Source organism: Eptatretus burgeri, chromosome 7, assembly GCF_056783735.1.
Source record: "Eptatretus burgeri isolate ZD-2024b chromosome 7, Ebu_testis_v1, whole genome shotgun sequence".
Taxonomy (NCBI): Eukaryota; Metazoa; Chordata; class Myxini; order Myxiniformes; family Myxinidae; genus Eptatretus; species Eptatretus burgeri.
The window spans coordinates 93,246,094-93,263,451 of NC_140967.1; the positions used below are offsets into that span (position 1 = coordinate 93,246,094).

The following is a 17,358-nucleotide window of genomic DNA, read 5'->3' on the forward strand; positions in this document are numbered from 1 at the left end:
CCCGTTAGGGGTCGCCACAGCGGATCAACCGTCTCCATTTTGCTCTATCCTCCACATCTTCCATTGACACTCCAACCACCCGCATGTCCGCCCTCACCGTATCCATGAACCTCTTCTTTGGCCTTCCTCTTCTCCTCCTGCCTGGCGGCTCCATCTTCAACATCCTTCTCCCGATATACGCTGCTTCCCTCCTGTGCACATGTCCAAACCATCTCAATCTCACCTCTCTCACTTTGTCTCCAAACCGTCCAACCTGCACTGTCCCTCTAATATACTCATTTCTTATCCTATCCATCCTCGTCACTCCCAACGAGAATCGCAGCATCTTCAACTCTGCCACCTCCAGCTTCGCTTCCTGTCTTTTTGTTAGTGCCACCGCCTCCAAACCATACAACATAGCTGGTCTCACTACCATCTTATATACTTTCCCCTTCACTCTTGCAGCTACCCTTCTATCACAAATCACTCCTACAACTCTTCTCCACCCACTCCATCCTGCCTGCACTCTCTTTTTCACTTCTCTCCCACACTCTCCGTTACTTTGGACAGTTGATCCCAAGTATTTAATCCAATCCACCTTCCCCACCTCAACTCCTTGCAACCGCACCATACCACCACCCTCCCTCTCATTTACGCACATGTACTCCGTCTTACTCCGACTGACTATCATTCCCCTTCTCTCCAGTGCGTACCTCCACCGCTCGAGGCTCACCTCAGCCTGCTCCCTACTCTCTCTACAGATCATGATGTCATCCGCGAACATCATAGTCCATGGGGACTCCAGTCTGATCTCGTCCGTCAACCTGTCCATCACCATTGCAAACAGGAAAGGGCTCAGAGTCGATCCTTGGTGCAATCCCACTTTTACCTTAAACCGGTCCGTCATTCCTACCGCACACCTCACCGCTGTCACACTGTGCTCATACATATCCTGCACGATCCTCACATACTTCTCCACCACTCCCGACTTCCTCATACAATGCCACAACTCCTCTCTTGGCACCCTATCATAAGCTTTCTCTAAATCCACAAACACACAATGTAACTCCTTCTGGCCTTCCCTATACTTCTCCATTAACATTCTCAAAGCAACCATCGCATCAGTGGTGCTCTTTCCTGGCATAAACCCATATTGCTGCTCACAGATTGTCACCTCTCCTCTCAACCGAGCTTCCACTACTCTTTCCCACAACTTCATGGTGTGGCTTAACAACTTTATCCCTCTGTAATTTCCACAGCTCTGCACATCACCCTTATTCTTGAAAATCGGAACCAGTACACTTAATCTCCACTCCTCCGGCATCCTCTCACTTTCCAAGACTTTATTAAACAATCTGGTTAACAACCTCACTGCCATCTCTCCTAAGCACTTCCATGCCTCCACTAGTATGTCATCTGGGCCAACCGCCTTTCCACTTTTCATCTTCTTCATAGCAGTCCTCACTTCATCCTTACTGATCCACCCCACTTCCAGATTCACTATCTCCACCTCCACTTCCAACTATCTCCAATATATATATATATATATATATATATATATATATATATATATATATATATATATATATATATATATATATATATATATAATACATGTTGACTGACTGCTTTTGACATTTGCACGTGGTACATGCTTGAGAGTGTCATTGGTACGCATTACTGTCTGCACTATCGCTGATTTTTCCAATAAGCGATGAAACCGGTCCGGTAGCTGAGGGGGTGTGTAGCATTGGGATTCTCATGTGTGTACTATGTGTTAACATCTTTATCGTTGTTGAGGAACTTCGGAAAGGGTTTGAAACAGCATAGTGCTTACCTTGTGTATGTCTTCTTGGGTTGCTTTATGCAGCTTCTTCAGATAGAGGAGTGTGAGTGGTCATTTGTAGAGTAAATATATGTACATATACATATACACATACACAATTAATGCCTGGTGTTGGCTGAATGGTTAGGGTGGTGGGCTTGGGATCCTCGTGTCCTGAGTTCAAATCCTGCTTGGCTATTGAATTAATACCAGGTGGGGTTGACTCAGCTTGTCATCCTTATGAGGTCGGCAAAATGAGTGCCAGCTTGCTGGTATCTTGTGTCAGAGTGGTGACCTGTCCAGGATTGTGTCCAATGGCCAAGGAGACTGCTTTAGCAGCACCAATGCTCTGCACAGACTATGGTCCCAATGGATGTATATATATATATATATATATATATATATATATATATATATATATATATATATATATATATATATATATATATATACATATATATGTATGTATGTATTGGACATTCAAGCCTGGTGTGTTGGCGCAGTGGTTAGGGCAGCGGCTTGGGATCCAAAAGGTCCTGAGTTCAAGCCCCGTTGGGCCACTGAATTAATACACCAAGGGGTTGACTCAGCCTGTCATCCTCCCGAGGTCGGCGAAATGAGTACCAGTATACTGGGCCGGTGTATACCCCGGTTAAAATAGGTGTACCATATCCCTGTGTCGTAAGAGGCGACCAGGGTTGCGTCAGGAAGGGCATCCGGCGTAAAACCTGTGCCAAATCACTATGCGGATCACACGGATGATCCGCTGTGGCGACCCCTAACGGGAGCAGCTGAAAGAAGAAGAAGAAGAAGAAGAAGTATTGGACATTTACCGGGCGTAGTGGCGTGCGCCTGTAATCCGGCTACTCGGAGGCTTGGGTTGGAGGATCGCTTAAGGACAGGAGCTATGTGCTGGGCCTCGGTATGAGAGGGTGGAGGACAGCCTGGAATGATGGCGAAACCCAATCCTTATCCCTGTGTCGTAAGAGGCGACCAGTGTTGCGTCAGGAAGGGTATCCGGCGTAAAACCTTTGCCAAATCAGTATGCGGATCATAACGGATGATCTGCTGTGGCGACCCCTAACGGGAGCAGCTGAAAGACGAACAACAACATGTATGTATTGGACATTTCACACGAACCCCCTAAAGAGTGTGGTGCAAGTATCACCATCTGACTTTGTTCTGACTTTATCATCACTTGGACAAAGATAAGGCCAGCGAGATATGGCAAGACTCTCATGTAAAAGATGATTCCATTATAATGTGGATTTAATATACTGATCTTGAAACCCAACTGCCTGAAAATAATCTGATATTCAGTTATTGCAATTTAAAATATAAAAATATAATTTTTTTGTTGGGGTTAGACCAAAATAAAGTGCAATTTTCAGTCTTGGAAGGAAGGAAGGAAAGAAATATAGAAATGGCACACAGCAAGCTATAAGTTGCACCTCTTTTGAAGACTAATCACTACCATCGTGTCACTTACATAACATTTTAATTTTGCTTTTTGGACAAGCTGAGTGGTTCAACAAATCTGGTAGTTCTGTTTGATCATCCACAAGTACCCCTGCATCCGATTCATCTTCCAAGTGTGCAATCATGCATTGCATTTTAGGACTAGTTAGCCAGAGGCCAGAAACCTTTCAGGGCTATGTTTCACCCATGTGACATTGTACCACAATCGTATGTGCATGACGAGAGTGAGAAAGAGTGAGAAAGAGTGAGAGAAAGAGTGAGAGAAAGAGTGAGAGAAAGAGTGAGAGAAAGAGTGAGAGAAAGAGTGAGAGAAAGAGTGAGAGAAAGAGTGAGAGAAAGAGTGAGAGAAAGAGTGAGAGAAAGAGTGAGAGAAAGAGTGAGAGAAAGAGTGAGAGAAAGAGTGAGAGAAAGAGTGAGAGAAAGAGTGAGAGAAAGAGTGAGAGAAAGAGTGAGAGAAAGAGAAAGAGAAAGAGAAAGAGAAAGAGAAAGAGAGAAAGAGAGAAAGAGAGAAAGAGAGAAAGAGAGAAAGAGAGAGAGAGAGAGAGAGAGAGAGAGAGAGAGAGAGAGAGAGAGAGAGAGAGAGAGAGAGAGAGAGAGAGAGAGGAAAAAAAAAAAAAAAAAAGGTAATTTTCTCAAAGATATTAGATGGTGCTGCCTTGGAATTTAACTGGAAATTGTAAGATAAAGTTCATTGCCAAAACCAGTATCCAACAGAGCCCATTTTCTGCAACAACAAAAAATATATTAACAACAATCCTTGCCTTGGGCAAAGAGACAGACAGTTGGTAATGAGGTCACGGCTAATGGACTGCACTGTGCACTGTGTTGACAGCTGTTGTGACACAGCTGAACCAGCTAAAGAATTCCACTGACGAGCCCAATATTGGATTATAGACAGCCTAACAGCATGCTGGCGATAGCATACACGTGCTACAAGCTAACAGGCAAGCAGGTTCAAACAGGAAACAAATAAATAAACCAAAAATTTACAAAAAATAATAAAGGTACTAAACACAATAAGTTTGCAGAAAACCTGCAGTTTTCTTTATTTAATATGATTAGTCAGTTTTTTGCAGTGGCATAAACATCTTTCTTGCTTACCATGACATGTGGAGGCTCCGCGGTTGTTTGGTGGTGGTCTGAACGGACACACACACAAAAATGGTTAAAGGTGAGTGAAGCCTGCAGGCATAACCCGCAAAATCCATAACTATGTGGTTTGACAATTTCCTCTTCATGAAAGGTTTTGTCATCATTATACTGGTTACCCTAACCACAGTATCAAATCCCCCTTATATTTACCTTCAGTTCAGCATTATTGCTATGGCAACTGTTATCCTAAAAAGCTATTCCTTCCTCCATGCGGAGCATGTTGACAGCTGCCTTGAAAGGCCTTTGGTTTGATTAAAGTGACCTGAATGTTTAGGAAGCATCAGGTTGCTCGAAATACGACACGGCGCTGATTTATTTAGCTATAAGCATTGTAATAATCATGCAGGCCTGTAAAGGCATAAAACACTCTCCCCAAATAAATAAAAAGAGCTTTGTCTTGACTTTAGTTCGTTTATTTTTTAGAAGGGCAAACTGATAGGAGAAGATTTAAAAGTTTGACAATGGAATCAAAGTCAAAAAAGATGATCTAGACTAAAAATATAATGTGCACCCGATGTATTGCTGACAAAATCACTTTTAATTTAAAAAAAAATGTATATCATGCATGATGTCATCCCTATAAAGGATTATGTATATATATATATATATATATATATATATATATATATATATATATATATATATATGTATATATATGTATATGTATATATATGTATATATATATATGTATATATATATATATATATATATATATATATATATATATATATATATATATATACATATGTATATGAAGTTAATGCGATTTAAAGGCATGTTGTGACTTCAACGCCATGGCATCTTTATTTCGTTGTAAACTAACTAATGTTGCAAACTAAAATTGAAAACTTATTTCATCCTGACCAAATGCAGTCCAAATGGTGTCACCAATGGCTAAAAAGGTGAAACTCCTGACTGGTTTCAGCCGTTGGTGGCCTTCATCAGGGCAACGTATCACATTCCCAACTAATGAAGGTGATGATTTTTGGTTATATACCAGTGAATGGAACACCACTGATGGTAAGTGGTGAGGGCTGAAACGTACCCAGGGCAGCATGAACTATCTGGTCTGCCGCTCAAGCACATTGTCTTTCCTTACCAGACCCCATCAGGAAGTGTTGGAGTCAGATGTCTATGATGTTAATGTGATTTAAAGGCATGGCATGACCCTTCAACACCATGGCGTCTTTCTTTCGTTGTAAACTAACAATGCTTTTCGCCCTGACTGCAAGCTCGCAGTTCAAATATGGGGTGCCATTTGGATCAATTTGGCAATCAAGTCGTACGTCTTGTCGTTTTTGCAATTTCCGTGGAACCCTGTGCATAAGCTTCATTTACTGTGAGGAAATGAAAAATAAGGAAAATAAAACCATGAGTGGAAGCACAAAACCATTGCGTTAAATACTCACTCGGTAATTAATTACCCCATCGCATTCCCATTTCAATTCTTCAACGATTTGAAAGCAGATGATCGTATTGGGCACCATCTATAAGCTCAATGCTAGAGCATTCGATTCACTAAGTTGGCTCAAAAGGAATGGATGTCAGGAACCTAAATGACAGGATACATGTACTTGCAGAACAATTTTATGGTGATTTTGGTCAAACTTGGCTTTTAACTGAAAACTGTGGGAAACTAGAGCGGCACTCGATAGAGCGCATACCTCCACCAGGCTGAACAGTTTACGTTTTGTATCCCACTGATAGGCTGGATCTACATCCAGACCCGAACCACAATCTAATTAGCTCATTCTTGTCACCCACCCAACTCATCCACCAAGTTTTGTCATCCGTCCACGACGTTCTGAAATATCGTGCAATATATCATTTTTGTTCCTACCTCTCAATTGTGAAGAATCACTTGAAAAATTTTTTTTTAATTCTCGGATCCAGATTCGGATGCTCACCAAATTCGAATCAATTCATCCTTGTCACACACCCAATTACGACCAAATCCGTCCATAACTTTTTGAGATATCCTGCTCACAGTAGACAGGGGTGAAAACATAACCTCCGTCTACCTTTGGTGGCGGAGGTAATGATAGAAGTGCCTTTTAATATAGTAGTGCCTCTTCCGGAAAATATTAGTTTTAGTTGAACCAAAGTCAGCAGGTGCAGGAAGCAAAACACCATCGAAGACAATCATATGATGCAAAAGTTTCTCTTGACAAGATGACTTCAGGGCAGACTCCATTCACAAAGTTTATGGTGGAACCTCATTACATTTCTCAACTATTGGCTCAAATTTCTAAATTTGGAACAGACCGAATATGCAACTCTGCTCAATTATGATTGTGACATGATTGTTTGCATCACACATAACAACAAAATTCCAGTGCCAGCTTGTATACCAAAGTTACCATTGTGTGCCATCGCTTGCTCCGCTATTGCATGAGAAGGGCCCATTCCAGGTTCTTCTTGGAGCATAGTTGGTTTTGCTGCACATCAAGAGCACAGGCAATAAAGTTATCCAACAGTAAGATGACAAATAATAGTCCTGATCTTTAATCAGGCCAAAAAGAGTGGTGTCAAACAGCATTCTGGAATTTCAAATGCCGAAGTCATCAATTCGTCTTGGACGGTGTTTAGCCCGTCTCTGCCAAGGGCTCAATTAGTTACAATAAAAACAAAAATCTGATTTTATTTGGGCTTCAATCTTGTTCATTGATTGCAAGGAAATACAAGGAAGCATGGATATTTTGCTTCTCATACATGCTGTGTCGTATCTACACGCCCACGCTTTGTTTATTGACTGAACTAATCTATCCCCGGTAAATGTACTCTATCAATTTGCTTAAACACCTATCATCTACATCCTCTTTAACCTTCGCTAAAGATCCATGCCCTGCAGTAATTAAAATCCATATCTCATTTAACTCATTGCCAGAGACGACGTGGCCAACGTAACGACTCGAGTGCCCATTATCGCAAAACATACCGTAGGATATTTCCACATCCACATCAATGCAGCTAATACAGCTTTCTGGCTTTACGTCCCTTTCCCACAAATTGCATGCCCCGCAGATGCAGCATGTCGGTCTCATGCTGGAACCTCAGCAGAAGAGCAATTTTTGTCGATTATATTTGACATCAATGGCGATCGAACCCCAGGACCAGAAAGCTCAAACAGATAGTTGGCCTCCCACTTTTAATTTGTGTGCAGTTCACTATGAGTGCATTTGTGATGGAGCTGCCAAGATCCGTGTACAATTCCTCTAAGAATCGGATTGAATTTTACATGACTGTTCTGGGTGCTCCATTCTGAAGTATACATTTCAGATAGGATGCTGAAATTGCTGTCTCATGTGATTTTCAGATACTAAAAGACTACAGCATCTTTCAAACAGAGTGGCCCTCTGAGCATTCATTTTCAGCAGAAAACTGCAAGAAATGATGCAATTGTCTTCTTTGAGCCTGTACTTTCACAAAATTTCACCTCCATCACCTCAAAAAGGATATTTTTGAAAAACACTTGTGAATTTGGTCATTTCACCTGCTACTGAAGCACATCGTATGACCTGAAGCACATCCTATGAATCAGAGATTCTCACAGTATACAATGCCTTTGTCCGATGTGCCACCATCGCACCCCACTACGTCTTCAACACAATGTCCCCTTCTCACACCCCCACAATGCCCACAATCACCATAATCTTACTCTGGAAATTCGACCTTCTTCGCCTCCTGTCAACTGTGTATGTGTGCGTTCGCCTAGCAGGGTGCGCCCTCTGCAGTTGGAATGCTTCGGGTCCACTGCAATCTCTATGAAACATGCGGATGTGATGATTTCTTACCAACCCCCATGCAATCTCTGTATATGATTAAAGGCAACCAATGGTCAGATTTCTAAAAACTGAATTGCTATGTTTGATAATCATTGAGTTTTAGACTTTACAACTTTATCGGATAAAATCCAGCATCATGCAGCAAATACAACTTCAGCAAATTCCCCATTAATTTATTACGAGACTGTTGTGTTTCGCTTTAGCAAGTCCCCAGTATGCCGTGAAAGGTGAATCATTGATGTTTCATAACCAATCATCGACACACCAAGGCAAGACATAGTCGCCTCTGTAGAAACTATTTGTTGCTAAAATAATCAAGTTTTGGCTGGAAATCTCTCATGACGGAATTCCATCTCCCGATGAAACGTTAACATCCGTGCATATTCAAAGTCATAATCCATACCGTTTGTTACCCTTCGAGGCTCCTGGTTCGTCGGTTTGTCATGATATACACTTCTTCCAGGTGCTTCATCTTGACCACCAGGTGGTGTAGCCTCCTGAATTGGAGATTTGGCATCAAAAACGTCCAAACTATGGAAATCTTGTCTTGGAGGTTTGCAAAAGGAATACTTCAATGATGGCATATTTTCCTAGTTGGAATGGGTATGACCAGGGAAGACAAAACCGAATGAATTAGAACCTGAATCAGAAAACCAAATCGAGCACAATCTATGTAAATGTGAGGATGTAGATTAATTATTGGTCAAAAAGGCTGTACGTAGACCAAACCGATGTACTCCCAACACCAAATGAATCATCACAGGAAATGTATTACCTCTGAAACATCAAACTAGTTAAAATAAATACTTTTCCACTTCAAAACTTCATACGTTATAATCAAGGCTGCCCAAGGTAATCAATCACCATGAATATTTATTTTCAGTTTCTTTATTTGAGTTCATATCTCATCAGAATGTGTCACAAAAATAAGGTCCTTGATCGATCAAAGTCCTAACAGCAGTTGGGCGTAATCCAGTCAAATTTATTTAAGAGATGCAACACGAGTGGGGCACGAACACGCCGGTATGTCATAAGGTGAAGCAAGATGTCCACCTTTCCTCCCCTTTGGACTGCACCTCCTTGGTCCTTTTGTTCAACGCAGCTTCATCCGATTGCTTATCGTCTTTTTCCTTTACCTCCAAGTCTGTTAAAGATTTATTTTCAATGAAGAGATTGTTTTTGCCATCAGAAGCTTCTCTTTTTTGTTGTTGCAAATAATGTGTTCCAAGATTTAAACTTCACATCCAGCTAAGTCGAGATTCACTCGTAAATATCAACCACGTTGCATGGCCTATGTATCAGGGCCCAGATGTGAGCATATCCAGATACTCGGATAAACTTCCATGTGTCATGGAAACCCCATTGCTCTGCTCGGCAGACAGCAGCTATGTCTCTCTCTGAGCTGGAAACGATTAGACTCTGGTCTGATAAATGGAATATGTCCTTCAATCTTGCAAAATCTCATGGGTCTCACCCTTTCGCTCTGGAATGATCATCAAAATAACCTACCTGTCTACCACTGGAGCAGGTTCAGTCTTTTCAACCTTCAGATCTTCTATGGGCTGACCACATAGCAAAAATGTCCTCCAAAGCCAGCCGCAGACTGGGCATCCTCCATTGAGCCAAGCCTTTCCTCGGAAAATCAGAGATACTCACAGTATACAAGACCTTTGTCCATAGCTCAATAAATAAATGCTCTCCTCGAATGGGCTGGCATCCCAGCATCACATCTGCTTCTTCTGAATTCCTTGCAAACTAAAGCTCAAAATTATTTGAATATCCCATGATTAGGCCGAAGCACAGGATCTGTTGCTTCACTCTCATCGCAGGTAAGTCCATGGTCTCTCCGTTTCCCACCATCTGTTCTCCAACATTGCTTCTTCTGCTTTCTGAGTCATCTGTCCCTCCTTATCCACTCGAGGATGCACGCGTTCTTCCAGTAACCCCATCCGAGTTGAACTTCCAAAATCTAGACTGATTATACACTTCAACTCTTTTATTCATCACGTTTCCCATCTATGGAGCCACCTTTCAAAGGTAATTCTGTCTCGCTCTTCCCTCCAGGACTTCAAGGAAGCAGTTCATCACCATTTCTTGCCATCCATTATCTTTAATACCCCCATTAACATTTCCTAGCCCAACCATCTTACTTGCTAGATTTAGTATTTCCTCCGCTCCTCCCTCTCCTCTTTTCCTGTTCTTTCATTCGTGGATGTTTGTCCCACTGTCAGTTCTACCTTGCTCTTCCACAAGCCTCGCTCCTGTATGAAAAAGCAAAATATTCCGGCTCTTCGCTTCGCTCTCTTGGCTCTGCTCTGCCACAAATATGGACATGCTCAGGAACATTCCCGAAAACGCCTCCATCGAGTTAAATGGTCATAATAACAAGATGGTGTAATATCTACCAGGAGCCCGAAACTGATCGATACTGCGAGATCATTCCATATCTGGAAGCAGATTGAACTTCGCCGAAAACTAGTGGTCTTTCTTATCTAGGCCTATATCATGGGCATTCTGCTTATCTAGGCATGTATGTATGATGGGAATTCTACTTATCTAGGTATGTATGATGGGAATTCTGCTTATCTAGGCATGCATGATGGGAATTCTAATTATCTCGGGATGTATTATGGGAATTCTGCTTATCTCGGCATGTATGATGGGAATTCTGCTTATGTAGGCATGTATGATGGGAATTCTGCTTGTCTAGGTATGTATGATGGGAATTCTGCTTATCTAGGCATGTATGATGGGAATTCTACTTATCTAGGCATGCATGATGGACATTCTGCTTATATAGGCATGCATGATGGGAATTCTAATTATCTAGGGATGTATGATGGGAATTCTGCTTATCTAGGCATGTATGATGGGAATTCTACTTATCTGGGCATGAATGAAGGGAATTCTAATTATCTGGGGATGTATGATGGGAATTCTAATTATCTGGGGATGTATGATGGGAATTCTACTTATCTTGGGATGTATGATGGGAATTCTAATTATCTTGGCATGTATGATGGGAATTCTAATTATCTTGGGATGTATGATGGGAATTCTAATTATCTGGGCCTGTATGATGGGAATTCTAATTATCTAGGGATGTATGATGAGAATTCTACTTATCTAGGCATGTATGATGGACATTCTGATTATCTAGGCATGCATGATGGGAATTCTAATTATCTAGGGATGTATGATGGAAATTCTGCTTATCTTGGCATGTATGATGGACATTCTGCTTATCTAGGCATGTATGATGGGAATTCTACTTATCTAGGCATGTATGTATGATGGGAATTCTACTTATCTGGACATGTATGATTGGCATTCTGCTTATCTAGGCATGATTGATGGGCATTCTGCATGTCTAGGTATGTATGCTGGGTATTCTGCTTATCCAGACAGGTATGATGTGCGTTCTGCTTATCTAGGCATGTATGATGGGAATTCTGCTTATCTAGGCATGTATGATGGGAATTCTACATCTATCGGCATGTATGATGGGAATTCCACTTATCCAGGCATGTATGATGGACATTCTGATTATCTAGGCATGTATGCTGGGTATTCTGCTTATCAAGGCATGCATGAGAGGAATTCTAATTATCTGGGCATGTATAATGGGTATTCTGCTTATCTCGGCATGTATGATGGGAATTCTAATTATCTAGACAGGTATGCTGGGAATTCTGCTTTTCTGGGCATGTATGATGGGTATTCTGCTTATCTAGGCATGTATGATGGGAATTCTGCTTATCAAGGCATGCATGAGAGGAATTCTAATTATCTGGGCATGTATAATGGGTATTCTGCTTATCTCGGCATGTATGATGGGAATTCTAATTATCTAGACAGGTATGCTGGGAATTCTGCTTTTCTGGGCATGTATGATGGGTATTCTGCTTATCTAGGCATGTATGATGGGAATTCTAATTATGTATGATGGATATTCTGCTTATCTTGGCATGTATGATGGGTATTCTGATTATCTAGGCATGTATGCTGGGTATTCTGCTTATCAAGGCATGCATGAGAGGAATTCTAATTATCTGGGCATGTATAATGGGTATTCTGCTTATCTCGGCATGTATGATGGGAATTCTAATTATCTAGACAGGTATGCTGGGAATTCTGCTTTTCTGGGCATGTATGATGGGTATTCTGCTTATCTAGGCATGTATGATGGGAATTCTAATTATGTATGATGGATATTCTGCTTATCTTGGCATGTATGATGGGAATTCTAATTATCTAGACATGTATGATGGGTATTCTGCTTATCTTGGCATGTATGATGGGAATTCTAATTATCTAGACATGTATGATGGGTATTCTGCTTATCTTGGCATGTATGATGGGAATTCTAATTATCTAGACATGTATGCTGGGAATTCTGCTTATCGAGACAGGTATGATGGGAATTCTAATGATCTAGACAGTAATGCTGGGAATTCTGCTTATCTAGACATGTATGCTGGGTATTCTGCTTGTCTCAGCATGTATGATGGGAATTCTAATTATCTCGGCATGTATGCTGGGTATTCTGCGAATCGAGGCATGTATGATGGGAATTCTAATTATCTGGGGATGCATGATGGGAATTCTACTTATCTAGACATGCATGATGGGTATTCTGCTTATCTCAGCATGCATGATGGGAATTCTAATTATCTAGGGATGTATGCTGGAAATTCTGCTTATCGAGACATGTATGCTGGGTATTCTGCTTATCTAGGCATGCATGCTGGGTATTCTGATTATCAAGGCATGTATAATGGGAATTCTGCTTATCTAGGCATGTATGATAGGCATTATGCTTATCTAGGCATGTATGATGGCCGTTATGCTTATCTAGGCATGTATGATGGGCATTCTAATTATCTAGGCATGTATGCGAGGTATTCTACTAATCTAGACAGGTATGATGGGCATTCTGCTTGTCTGTGCCTGGACGATTGGCATTCTGCTTATCTGGGCATGTATGATTGGCATTCTGCTTATCTAGGCATGTATGATTGTCATTCTGCTTATCTAGGAATGTATGATGGGAATTCTACTTATTTAGGCATGTATGATGGGAATTCCACTTATCCAGGCATGTATGATGGACATTCTGCTTATCTAGGCATGTATGATGGGAATTCTAATTATCTAGGGATGCATGATGGGAATTCTACTTATCTAGACATGCATGATGGGTATTCTGCTTATCTCGGCATGTATGATAGGCATTCTACTTATCTGGACACGTATGATGGGAATTCTAATTATCTCGGCATGTATGATGGGTATTCTGCTTATCTGGGCATGTATGATGGGTATTCTAATTATCTGGGCATGTATGATAGGTTTTCTGCTTACATAGGCACGTATGATGGGAATTCTAATTATCTAGGCATGTATGATGGCCGTTATGCTTATCTGGGCATGTATGATGGCCGTTATGCTTATCTAGGCATGTATGATGGCCGTTATGCGTATCTAGGCATGTATGATGGGAATTCTGATTATCTTGGCATATATGATGGGCATTCTGCTTATCTAGTTATGTATGATGGGCATTCTGCTTTTCTAGGTATGTATGCTGGGTATTCTGCTTATCGAGACAGGTATGATGGGCATTTTGCTTGTCTTTGCCTGGGTGATTGGCATTCTGCTTATCAAGGCATGTATGATGGACATTCTGCTTATCTAGGCATATATGATGGGAGTTCTAATTATCTCGGCATGTATGATGGGCATTCTGCTTATCTGGGCATGTATGATGGGAATTCTACTTATCTGGGCCTGTATGATGGGCATTCTGCTTATCTCGGCCTGTATGATGGGAATTCTGCTTATCTAGGCATGTATGATGGGCATTCTAATTGTCTAGGCATGTATGCTCGGTATTCTACTGATCTAGACAGGTATGATGGGCATTCTGCTTGTCTATGCCTGGACGATTGGCATTCTGCTTATCTAGGCATGTATGATTGGCATTCTGCTTATGTAGGCATGTATGATTGGCATTCTGCTTATCTCGGCATGTATGATGGGCATTCTACTTATCTAGGCACGTATGATGGGAATTCTAATTATCTAGGCATGTATGATGGGTATTCTGCTTATCTGGGCATGTATGATGGGTATTCTGCTTATCTGGGCATGTATGATGGGTATTCTAATTATCTAGGCATGTATGATGGCCGTTATGCTTATCTCGGCATGTATGATGGCCATTATGCGTATCTAGGCATGTATGATGGGCATTTTGATTATCTCGGCATATATGATGGGCATTCTGCTTATCTAGTTATGTATGATGGGCATTCTGCTTATCTATGCATGTATGCTGGGTATTCTGCTTATCGAGACAGGTATGATGGGCATTTTGCTTGTCTTTGCCTGGGTGATTGGCGTTCTGCTTATCTAGGCATATATGATGGGAGTTCTAATTATCTCGGCATGTATGATGGGAATTCTGCTTATCTTGGCCTGTATGATGGGAATTCTACTTATCTGGGCCTGTATGATGGGCATTCTGCTTATCTAGGCCTGTATGATGGGCATTCGGCTTATCTCGGCATGTATGATGGGCATTCGGCTTATCTCGGCATGTATGATGGGAATTCGGCTTATCTCGGCATGTATGATGGGCATTCTGCTTATCTCGACATGTATGATGGATATTCTGCTTATCTAGACATGTATGATGGACATTCTGCTTATCTTGACATGTATGATTGGCATTCTGCTTACCTAGACATGTATGATGGACATTCTGCTTACCTAGACATGTATTATGGGCGTTCTGCTTGTCTCAGCCTGGATGATGGGCGTTCTGTTTATCTTGTCCTGTATTATAGGCATTCTGCTATCTGGGCATGTATGATGGACATTCTGCTTATCTGGACATGTATGATGGACATTCTGCTTATCTGGACATGTATGATGGACATTCTGCTTATCTGGACATGTATGATGGACATTCTGCTTATCTGGACATGGATGATGGGCGTTCTGTTTATCTTAGCATTTATAATGGGCATTCTGGTTATCTAGGCCTATATGATGAGCAGTCTGCTTATCTGGGCCTGTATGATGGGCATTCTGATTATCTCGCCCTGGATGATGGGCGTTCTGTTTATCTTAGCATTTATAATGGGCATTCTGGTTATCTAGGCCTATATGATGAGCAGTCTGCTTATCTGGGCCTGTATGATGGGCATTCTGATTATCTCGCCCTGGATGATGGGCGTTCTGTTTATCTTAGCATTTATAATGGGCATTCTGGTTATCTAGGCCTATATGATGAGCAGTCTGCTTATCTTGGCCTGTATGATGGGCATTCTGATTATCTCGGCCTGTATGATGGGCATTCTGCTTTCTTGGTGTGTATGATGGGCATTAGGCATTCTGCTTATCTTTTCCTGTATTGTAGGCATTCTACTTATCTCGGAATGTATTATAATGGCTGGTGATTTTAATTAAAGGTTAAACCCCCTGTATCGGCCAGAATAGTGCCGATCCTCATAATGAATGTTTAATCAACAAATACTCATTGGTAGGTAACTGGATAATTCAGCATCCTACTTTCTTTTGTTGGTGACTTTCTTTAGTTAGATAAGATCGGCTTTATCTTGATATTAATTTGGCAAAGGAAGTACTGTATTAGAAACAGACTTTTTTCAATGTGGTGATCATGTGTTTTACAGTGTCCTCCTTTCAGAGAGTTATTCCTTATTAGAAGTTCAATAAAGAAATGTTGCATAACCCCCATTTTAATGAAACATTTCCTGTAATATGGAAACGGTTGATGCCAGAAAGGCTGATTTTTGCAATTTGAGATGGTGGTGGATAATGCAAAGGGCTGAATTGCCAGATGTTGTCTTCAAACCACAAGAGGATGGAAATGAAGGTTTTAGAAAATGATATTGAAGTTGCATAAGGATCAAAATTTCAGGGGAAGCAATGAGGAAAAAAACAAAATTTTAGTTGAGAAAGTCTCTTGTTTTTTTTTTTAATGAAATAACAGGTCATAAGCTAAAGAGTGCAATGGTTAGGGTACGGCTGATGATTCACATTTATAAAGTGGATGCTCCGACTCGATATTTATTTGACTTTGAAAATCACATCGTATCTCAAAAGCAGATTTTAGGTGTTTAAGAATCTCAGGTCGTTCAGGTCGTGGTATCTGTGTCGGCCAAAAGGAAATTACGACTGTTGTTGCGAATACTATTTGAGTTTGTTCACCCATGAGAATTGAAACTCTGGCTTTGGGTGTAGCACCCTGGACTGGATGGAGTTCCATTGGAATTTCACAAGACCTTCTGGTCCCTTGTAGGACCTGAACTCCTAGATGTGCTGGATGAAAGTGTGAGGTGTGAGGAACCACCACTTCGCTGCCAGAGTTGTAGTTACTCTCATGCCCCAAAAAAGGTGACCCTCAACTGCTTAAGAACTGGGGTCTGGGGTCGTGTGTCTCTCCTCACAGTGGATTACAGAATATTTTCAATGATTCTCGTGAAGCGAATCGCACCAAACAGATTGAAGGGATCAAACTAAACACTGTTATAGTTGAAGTAGTTTACACATCAGGAATACCTGCAACAACATGTTCATGTCAAAATTCACTGGTTGTAAAAGTATTCATCCCCTTTGGTCACTATTTGGGTAGAAGCACCCTTTGCAGCAATGACTGCAATGAGTGTTTTTTGGGTAGGTCTCGACCAACTTTACACAGTGAGATGGTAAAATCTTTTCCCATTCTTCACGTAAAACTTGCTCCAGTTCTGTCAAGTTTGATGGGGATCGTCGATGGACTGCAATCTTCAATTGTCGACATAAATGTTAATTTGGGTTCAAGTCAGGACTTTGGGCCACTCAAGAACATTATTTTCCTCTTATTCAGCCACTCCAGTGTGGCTTTAACTTTGTGCTTCGGATGATTGTCTTGCTGAAATGTGAATCTCCTACACAGTTTCAGATTCATGGCTGACATCAAGTAGGTTTTCATCAAGGATTCTCCTGTACTTTGCACCGTCCATTGTCCCTTCTATGCGGACAAGCTTGTCAGTCCCTGCTGATGAAAATCAGCCCCATAATCTAATACTGCCACCACCATGCTTGATTGTAGGGATGGTGTTGACTGGG

At 41.3% G+C, this 17,358-nt stretch overlaps 1 protein-coding gene across 6 annotated transcripts in view; it reads right to left on the bottom strand.

Moving 5' to 3' along the window:
• The window catches only part of LOC147023814 (receptor-interacting serine/threonine-protein kinase 4-like), a 68,137-nt gene that overhangs the window by 19,859 nt on the left and 30,920 nt on the right, over positions 1 to 17,358 (bottom strand). For all 6 annotated transcript variants that reach the window (XM_085889637.1, XM_085889636.1, XM_085889635.1 and 3 more), the window contains 3 exons: positions 8,624 to 8,810; positions 6,796 to 6,873; positions 4,385 to 4,422 (listed from right to left, as the gene is read on the bottom strand). In XM_085889637.1, the coding sequence (XP_085745763.1) occupies positions 4,385 to 4,422; positions 6,796 to 6,873; positions 8,624 to 8,810 (303 nt within the window). The remainder of the gene's footprint in view (positions 1 to 4,384; positions 4,423 to 6,795; positions 6,874 to 8,623; positions 8,811 to 17,358) is intronic.